Raw genomic sequence first — 9,998 nt, 5'->3', positions numbered from 1 at the left:
TTTTTAAACGATTACTGTGGGACAAAAGATATTATTTTATACCCAAAAAATTACACGATTATTGTGGACGAATTTTAGTGAAGCGTTGCCAGGTCGTGCAGTCCAGTAAATCGAGTCCATTGTTTATAAATTTTTCGATATGCTACACTTAAAACTCGACGACAGCAGTATTTAACAGAATTGATTTACATAACATTAAAAATACCATACTTAATACGCTTGGAATTTCTACAGAACGTATGACACATATTTTATATTGTCCGTAATCCTTTTGTTTTCGAAAGTCCAATATTATACTGTAATCGTTTTAAAATCGTGTTATTAAACTGGTTTATAACATTTGGACTGATAGCGGAGTCGAAAATCAATATTAGTCTGGTCATAGGTCGAAGTCGTCAGATTAGAGGTTAATGCAATTTTATATATGTATATGGTTATTTAGATAACCTTTTATGCAAAAGATTATTATTTTGTTCACAATTATTTTTCAAATAAGGCATTATTCAATTTAATTTCATTCGAATAATTTTTGGTTATTTTATTCGAGTAAAAACATGGTTGTCGTTTAAAAAAAATTCTCATATTAAAATCAATGGTTGATATTCTATTTTAAATTACACGATTTCATTTTATTCGGAATAAATGGAAAAATATTATAAATAAAATAACATATGACAATAGTAGAAAATAAAAAAATTAAATAATATGTAATTTACTATAGTACTGATAATAGGCTATATTTACTGGGAACAATAATAAGGTGTTTAATATTGACAATATAGACAAATTTAACAATAATTATATAATTACTATTGATTACTATGGTACAGGTACATCGTACAATTATGATTGTAAATTATTAGAGTAATAATTTTTTATTCGAATAATATTATTTAGATAAAATTTTGCTCAACTCTGGCATCACGACATCATGGCTCCGTGCTGTAATGTTATTATTATAGAAAAGATCGGCCAAATAATAAAATATATTGGAATAATATAAACTACCTATCTACCTATCTGCGTATATTAATTTCTTTTCTTTTTTTTGAATTCCTGTGAGTCATAGGCGTTTGTCGATTTCTGGAATTACTAGTAATCAACTAATAGGTTAATTAAATAATAGGTATTTCTGAAAACGACACACACTTATAATTTATAAGAATACAAATAATAATAATACGCAGTTAAGTACCTAGGTAATTTATATTATAATATGTTATATTAATCGGTCGAATTCTTTCTGCAATAATATTATTGTTATGTGTACTCTTTCCCCGCAGCGTCTAACAGTGGAACGGCGACGTCGTGACGCCACCCCTTGGCCAGCCAGGTAGTGAGAATCAAAAAGGTAGGTCGTTATTGTTATTGGGTACGGTAGAAAAGCAACACAAAAATGTGTGTAAATATAACATATAAGTAGGTACCGGACTCCCGCTGCGCTGGAATTTCTTTGTGCGTAGAAGACATCAGGATACCACTAACTGCTAAATGCGTTTGGCTGTGCCTTTATATCGGCTAACAGGCTTACACGATTCGAATTTATTATACATTATATTATTATCATACCATTCTCGGGTGAGAGCCGTGAGGACATATTTGGTTTTTTTTTAATATTCCCAATTTTGTACTACATATGCAAATCGTTATAGAAGAACACACACGACGATACACAAAATATTAAGTATATTATTGTATAATATTTATATAATATTATTTATATATTTATATAATATTATTGTCAATTGTTGAAAAGTGGGACAAGTTAGTGGTTTCCACTCCACGGATAATGTTCAAATAATTTGTTGATAAAACACAGAATTTTAATGTTTTTAAAAAAATGCGGAATTCGCAAGAGAATTTCGGATCATTATAATTATTTTTATATAAAAAATTGCTAAATTGCTGTATTTTTAGTAGAATCACCGAAATTTTAAAGCACGTAGAAAAAACTCCACACGTCATAGTGTCGGCATTATTTTTTATGGCGCTAGTAAGCAATCATTTTTTGATAATTAAATAAAAAATTTAAATATTAAAAAATTTTCTTAAACTTAATTGTATTTATTTGATAAAAACAATAAATACACTGTAGAACAGATAATGTTCTCGCCTATGCGTTGTGGAATTATGATAATTCTATTATAAATACAGAGGAAGAAAAACTGTCCTGCACAAAATAGTTTTTGGTATGTCTTACGTTTGTAAGGTGGAGACAACGCATGCGGATGTGGCGTCTTCTTATGTATGTTATTACAGTGAAACCTGTATATAACGGACAGTCGCGGGACCAAAATAATTGTCCGTTATAGACAGGTGTCCGTTGTAGACAGGTTTCAATGTATTAAAAATTACAATTTGTACGTACATTTGTATTGTTTTTTATTTTATAATATTTATTAATATGTATTATATATATTATACACATACATTATAAATTTAATTTAAATTATTATTTTTATATTGCATGTAATACATACATGCAATGACACATTACATATAAATTTATTAATTATTTCTTAAAAAATGATTCTATTGATGTTTGTTTTTTGTGCTTCGATTTGGTAATTTCCAACTCGTGATGGATAATTATGGATTATGTATATAATATGGATAATGTAATTAGTCGTAATCCGTGTTTTCACTTAATGTCCTAATTGCGTTTTTTATCAACGTAGTATGTAATATGTATGCATTTTTGTCCGTTATGAAATTGTCGAGTAAAATATTAGTGTCCGTGTATAGAAGGAGTCCGTTATAGACAGGTCGAAATACATTGGAATGCCTATCTTTTTACCGGGACCTGGTCATTTTGTCCGTTAAGAGAGGTGTCCGTTAAGTCAGGTTTCACTGTACTTGGAGATCTAAACAAAAATGATTGGAAAGATAGTCGACACCCTGTAAATTATCATATTGAAAACCTACTGACACATACTTGAAAAAAACATTTAATTATGACCAAACAATTAGCATATCAAAGCATTCAAAGCACACAAAATGTTTGTGATAGCTTAAATTAAAATTCTAGTTTTTTTTTGTTTTTACAAACAAAAGTCGAAAGTCAAGGCACCAAGATAAAAATTACGTTTTAAAGGAATAATATGCAAATTTTTTTTTTTTTTATCAAGACTTAAGGGTGTTGAATATAACTTATTTTTATTCTTAAAATCATATTTAAATATTAAATCAGATATTATTTCTTATTATATATACATCATACTATCAAATATTGTTAGTTAATGGATAATTATTATAAATAAACTTTTTATTTAATAAAAGTTTATTTATATTTTATCTCATTGACGGTATACAATATGTATAATTTATTCTCCATTGTGTATTCCATATTATATTATGAACGATTTGATTTGAAATACCCGCCAAATGATAAAATGGGCATCATGGTAGTCATAACGTGTTAAAGATAACAAAACCACTAGACCACTGACCGCGGTCAAAGATATTATGGATGTATGATAATATACGTCCGTGCTTTAATTTGTTGTTTCTATTGTTCTGTGGTAGTATACAAGACCACATCCAATATGCATTTTTTGGCGTCGGCTGTTATCACTAACTCGCAAACCAGTTGATTATATTATTCTATATCTGTGCAAAAATGTTCATTGGATTCTACTACAGTTTGTGCGGATATCATTTATTTTGTTTTGGCGCCTGATTGTTGTAATTGTTCGTTGTGAGTGCCTAAACATTCTTGTCTAAACATTACGGTGTCAATGTTTCTCATACATATTTGTTTTAGCGTTTACTTATAGCAGAGTATTGTTCTTATTTCAGCAGAAAAGCGGATGTCCGACGATACGTTATCGGGTTTGAATTAACAAAATCATTTCTCACGAAAAATCGTTGCCTTAAGATTCTCAAAATTCAAATCATTTTGTCAATGATGAAATTAATGATTGCATAAATACGTTAAACATACTTGAGATCACCTACTGAAATTTAATAACAGTAATTACTTTAAATTTAAAATTTAAATGTAAATTTTTTTTTTTCCATGACTAATTTATATTTGTATTTTGAATGATTAGGATTTTGCAAGAAGCCATATTATGGACAAAATTAATGAACAAGGATACAATCAATAGTTATGATGTCCATAAAGCAATTTATTCAAATGGCGAAAAACGGTGCATTTCCTACATTTTTACCATCTGATGTAATATAATATTAATTTTTAATCTCCTTAAACTATTAATGTTCGTACTGGTATGAAATTTCTCCCTTCCCTCAATTTGTTCAAAGACAGTTTTTTTTTTTATACAAAAGTATCCTAACTTATGATTAATATATTTTAATATGGATCTAGCAATGTAAATTGAATGTTTTTTTTATATTAAAAATTTTTTCAGTAATACTTAGAGTGAAGGTAGTTTTAAACTGTATGGCTGACTCTAAATCATTTGGTATAATTTGTTGATGTTTACTATTTTGGGATTTACAACCTTAATAATAATAAATGTAAAACGTTTAATGTCTTACAGTAGCGACTAATATAGTTACATTAAATCTGCAGATGTTTATCCAAAATCAAACAATTTTTTTTTAAATTTTTGGGGGTAGTATAGAATGCATTGATATAATCCAAATTGAACTATAAGTTTATTCACACTATGTTCTAATGTCCATTTGTTTACATTTGTTTACATACTTTATATGTCATAATCTACTTATGAGAAAAATTTTTTGAATGTTCGATATAAACTTAAAAATTAAAAATTTCATACATTTTTAACTACCTGCTTAATAATTTTCAAAGGAATGTGATTTTGATAAATTTTGTCAACATTTAAAATTAAAATGTTTATAAATAAAAAAAAATATTGTTGTCTTTAATATTTTTAAACTGTTATTTTTGTTATTTTAAGGGCTTATGAGAAATATTCTAATTTTTCGAACAAGCTGAAAAAAATTTAACAATATTAATAATAAAAATACTAAAATAAAGTTTCAAGTCTCTATATATTATATAGCTTAAAAAAAGTTTAAATATTTCGAATATCTTGTATTAAAGCATATTATACACATTTGGTGAAAATTTCTAGTATTCATATTTTTTGACACTTTTGTAAAGTACTTCGAATATTTACAAATTTCATCAAAATCACAAAGTTTTTAAATCCTAATTTAATACATCATTTAATTACAGTGACAGCAAAGCAAAATCCTCTTTTTACATTTGTTTATTTAATTTTTATTTCAAAAAAATTGGTTTAAGTTCTTCTCGGACCTATTGGCCAAATGTATACATGTGCCCCTAAGATCATGAGTCTGCACACACCTATTATCTATTAAGTTTATTGATTTATTTTTTTTATGCATTATTTATAGAAGTCCGGACAAAATGTACGTAAGAATATCACTGAAACATCAGCGTCTGAATTAACAAATATAGCTCGACAAACTGAAGCTGTTGATAACATAATTCCTACACAAGGTAATTACATTAAGATTTATTTAATTTAATTTTAGTGCTATTAAATCATAGAAAATTCAATTTTTAAAGAATTCATATTAAAATGTTTAAATATTGTATCAAAGCTTATGGATATACTTAAACATTTATAATGTAGCTGTCATGTACAGGTATCTTTAACTTCCCTAACATATTTTTTATATAGTGGACATACCTACACATTTTAAATGGTGTTTAATATTGTTATACTAATTTTACTGCAAGGCTACTATTTTAAAAATTGTGTTCATGATATTTTTAAAAATATATTTTTTTATTTATTTACGGATAAATTTCCCAATTTCAAGTACATTTACAGTAGTGACTATTGTAAATAAAGTAACAATTTTAAGAAAATAAATTTTTATAAGATATTTAATAACTGATTGAATGTGACTTTTTGAGTCTCATACATTTTATTTATTTTTGTTCGAGCAATTTCTATGTTGCTTAAAATATGCCATTAAATATTCATCATAAATTCATAATTAATAATATTAATAATTATTATTTTTGTAGCTGATCAAAAATGTGATGTTTTACCTGAGATAAGTGATTCAGACATTGAAGAGGTTATTAGAAGTATACAGGACAATCAAGACCCAATTACAGATAAGGCCAAGGTTTTTAATGTGGATTCCCTATTGAATGATCCTTATACATTGTGATTTATATTTTTAAACATTACGTTTAAAGCCTAAATTTAATTTATAATCTTTTAAGTACTTTAAATATTGTCTATATAATTTACCAATATTAATATGATATAAATAAAATTTGGGCTTGCAGAAGTATAAAATAAAAATCATAAATCGATAAATGGATAGAAATAGTAAAAAAAAATTTCACAAGGTATAAAATTGTTTAGAAAATAACTATTATAATTTTTTTTATATGAATTACAATGAATATTTGCGTGTAGATTATGAATTAATGAATTAGACAAGTTTCCTAGTAACTTATCTTAATATAAAAAAAAATATTTTTGAAATAGTATTGGCAAATGCATGTTTAAAATTATATTTTTAATAATTGAATTTTTTATATTTATATAGTAGTGTATACGTATTTTTTATGACTTATACAGGGATGTCCAACCCACGGCCCGCGGGCTGCATGCAACCCATTGTAGATTTATTATAGCCCTCACTTCAATTTAAAAACCATGAATTAATAGTATATGATATATTAATATTACGAGAACAGATTTATTTTAAGAATATAAAATTATAAAACATCAAATAAACTGTAAAGGCCGATGCACATGTCCGTGTGTTTGCGGCATCTTATCTTATATTACATATGGACGTGTGCATCGGGCCTAAAGATAAACCTTATTAGTGTATTATCTTTTATTATTAAAAAAAAGTATATAGCCCACAACAACTTCTACCTATATAATGTGGCCCAGTCTTCACAAAAGGTTGGACACCCCTGACTTATAATGTAACTAGAATAATTATAAGCTTTTGGGTATTTTATTTTTGAAATATACTATATATTCATTTTTTATACATAACTTATGGGACTCATTGAACTTTCATACATATTGTTTACAATGTGGATTTTTATATTGTGAAGACCAACTAAAAACTATTTACACTTAAAATCTTACTCAATAGTCAATTAAGTACCAAGTACCTACTTGAAATACATACAGCAGTTATGATTTTAGCTAAGTAAAATTAATTATCTCGATACAATTATAAATATAAGATTTTATTTAATTCAAATACATCAAACTTGTGTTTTTTAAAAATAATTTTCAAAGAGATAAAAAAATTAGTTTTTAATCTATTTGTATTGTTTATGATATAGAAAAAGTATTATGCATGTGTCTGGTGCGTAGGTACCATGTATTTATACAGACTAGATGAACAGCCCCTTACACAAGGGGCATCATTTTGCATGCAGTGTTTAGCCGTTGTAATTACTGTGTTTAATTTTGTGCGTAGTTAATGGTAGTTCAGATCTAACTTGAATGTTTAGATGATCTTTATGCATTATTATACTTCGTAATTATTGACTACACGTCCGTTTTAAGGAGTTAGGTATAGGCAATTTCAACGAAACATGCGAACTGATATTGAGACATTTGAAACTTTGGTTTGTGCCATTTAAACAAAGCCTAACAAAAAAAATGTTTTTCGTCTAAAGTTTATAAGAATTATAAATTTATAACTATATATCAAAAATGAAAACAAATTTAAAAAAGAGTGAAAACTGAAAAGTAAATATCTGCTCTAATACGCAGGTGGTGTACAGTGTATAGTTATAGTGTAGGTACATCAAGGAGTCACTTTAATGTTTATGTTGAATTTTAATTCAATAATAAATCATTTGACTATTGCATACGAAAAACGATTATGAAATTGTCTTCATCAAACCACCGTTGCACAAACTATACATATCATACATTCATACTACATATAAACTTATAATTTATATATATATTTTATATAGGTATATAATAGTACAGTGTACAATGTGTGTACTGTTTGTTTATTGTACACTGCAAAGTTTAAAGTATGGTCTATTTTCTCATGCACGCAAATAATCGAATAATAATTAGATATTATAATATTGTATGAAGTTCCACGCCCACTTTCATAGTTGTTATAACATTATTATTGTATACCTACTCTATCCACGGCATAAAGAATAATATATTGACTATTCTATAGTCTCCACAACGTGACTATCATATAGCATTATTTATTAGGTAGGTACGAGCAGGGGCGGAGTGGCCCATCTGGAAATCTGGAATTTTCCAGATGGGCCGATACTGACGGATACTATATGGGCCGGCCCTACGTTTAAAAAAAAATGATTTAAACATAAGTAACAAATAGTATAATCAGTGCTCAGTTGTATAAAATTGTAAATAATATTTCATGACCCTTATTATAAATAAATTTTGTTATAATCTTAAAGTGAAGTTTAAGTTTAGTGTTATAGTATAAATTTAATATTTGATTTATTCAGAAAAACAATTTACAAATAATAAAGAAATTATACTTATTGATTTAAAATTATTTCTACCTATTAATTTTGATTCATTTGTGAATGGACTACCTAAAAATGCTTTCTTTAAGTTACATGTAAAATTAAAACCTTAATTTGATGATGATAATGATAATAAAATAAAAAAACAATAAAAATAAACTACCTATCTGACAAAATGTTAAGTTTTTAAAAATCTTTGAAACATTTAAAGACATCTGTAGATGATGAATGTGCTGAAGAACTATAGGTACATAAATACATAATAAGTAGGTACACAGAAAATGAAGATGAGGAAAAAGACATATCAAAACCATGTGTAACATGTAAAAACTATAGAATTTTATAGTTACATATTACAATGCATTAATTAAGTGTAATTTTTACTCTAATGTTTATCCTACATTATCCATTGCTTATATCAGTGTTTATTATTTACTTTGCCGGTACCCAAGTGGCCTATAAAAGATCATTTCTACTTAAAGATATTTAAAAACAGTTTGAGCAATTCAATTACAACCAAACATTTGGAGTAATTAATGTTGATGGAAAACAAATTCTTTATAGTTTAGTTATACAAAGTACTCATTATGACATTAAATTTGTAATATTATAAATATTAAAACAAAAAACATATTTGTTAATTTTATAAGTTAGATTTGATTTTTTTTCAAGTCTATAGTTAACCCCTTAAATAGTTAGCCGATGAGCCAATGGGCTGGAAAAATATGTTTTCCAGACCCGAAATCAGGTTTCACTCCGGCCTTGGGTACGAGTTACCTAGTTCCTAAAGTTGCCACATACCAGAATAATGTTGTTTTTAAAACATAATACTTAAATTATTAAATAATATATCATTTTCAAATTTATAATATTAATAACTATAACAATAAAAACAATTTATGATTTAAAATTTAAAATATTTTCATTGACGAATAGGGATAGTAAGAATAGGGAATCGACGACTGTATTTATATACAATAGTTTATAGATTTTATTATTTTAATTTATAATTTATAAATATTAGTTAATAAATAGTAGGTGCCTTGCCTAGTACCCATGATATTACAAAGGATACTGGAATGGTATAATGATGGTCTACTGTATTAGTACCTACCACAAGTATTATGATACGCATTATAATTCGTGGTAAGTACATATAGGTGACCGAAACAGTGATGGCTGATTGGTAATGCCGAAAATGTCAGAAATAGAAACGCGGATTCTTGTGACTTTATGATGGGTATAGACGCACTGCATATTTGTGTAATTTGATTGTGTTTTAATTTTTTAAACGACACAAAACTGCGAACGATTTCTTTTCCGACCATGCTGTATACTGTTCGAAAATTAAATTCTGTGCAGTGTGATATAAATTATAAGCTATATTGTTCATATTTTTATTCGTCGAGCTTACGCATAGGACATCGTCATTAAAAATAACTACCTATTTGATGATAACCATTAATATCACATTAACTCAATTGTTAGAGGTTTGGGTATTTCAATAATAGAATGC

At 26.8% G+C, this 9,998-nt stretch overlaps 1 protein-coding gene across 2 annotated transcripts; it reads left to right on the top strand.

The window, feature by feature from the left end:
- The first annotated feature begins 3,540 nt into the window (after positions 1 to 3,540).
- Positions 3,541 to 7,060, top strand: LOC107164368 (uncharacterized). Of its 2 annotated transcripts, none has more exons than XM_015512163.2 (5): positions 3,541 to 3,697; positions 3,799 to 3,972; positions 4,053 to 4,180; positions 5,353 to 5,458; positions 5,996 to 7,060. In XM_015512163.2, the coding sequence occupies exons 3-5, from the start codon at positions 4,112 to 4,114 to the stop codon at positions 6,142 to 6,144; spliced, it is 324 nt and encodes a 107-aa protein (XP_015367649.1). In that variant the 5' UTR covers positions 3,541 to 3,697; positions 3,799 to 3,972; positions 4,053 to 4,111; the 3' UTR covers positions 6,145 to 7,060. The 2 variants fall into 2 exon arrangements, with proteins under 2 accessions (XP_015367649.1, XP_015367650.1); XM_015512164.2 differs by having other exon boundaries at positions 3,553 to 3,697; positions 3,802 to 3,972.
- The last annotated feature ends 2,938 nt before the right edge of the window (positions 7,061 to 9,998 follow it).

This window comes from Diuraphis noxia, unplaced genomic scaffold (genome assembly GCF_037042655.1).
Source record: "Diuraphis noxia isolate RWA-SAM2 unplaced genomic scaffold, SU_Dnox_SAM2 contig0001, whole genome shotgun sequence".
In the NCBI taxonomy this organism is placed as follows: Eukaryota; Metazoa; Arthropoda; class Insecta; order Hemiptera; family Aphididae; genus Diuraphis; species Diuraphis noxia.
The sequence above is the reverse complement of the archived record's forward strand: the minus strand, read 5'-3'. Positions and strand labels throughout refer to the sequence as shown.

Excerpts from the sequence above, each read along its gene's own strand:
- LOC107164368 (XM_015512163.2), top strand. The coding sequence starts at position 4,112 with ATGATGTCCATAAAGCAATTTATTCAAATGGCGAAAAACGGTGCATTT. Across the intron at positions 4,181-5,352 it reads CTACATTTTTACCATCTGAT|AAGTCCGGACAAAATGTACG; the intron begins GTAATATAATAT and ends CATTATTTATAG. Across the intron at positions 5,459-5,995 it reads TAACATAATTCCTACACAAG|CTGATCAAAAATGTGATGTT; the intron begins GTAATTACATTA and ends TTATTTTTGTAG.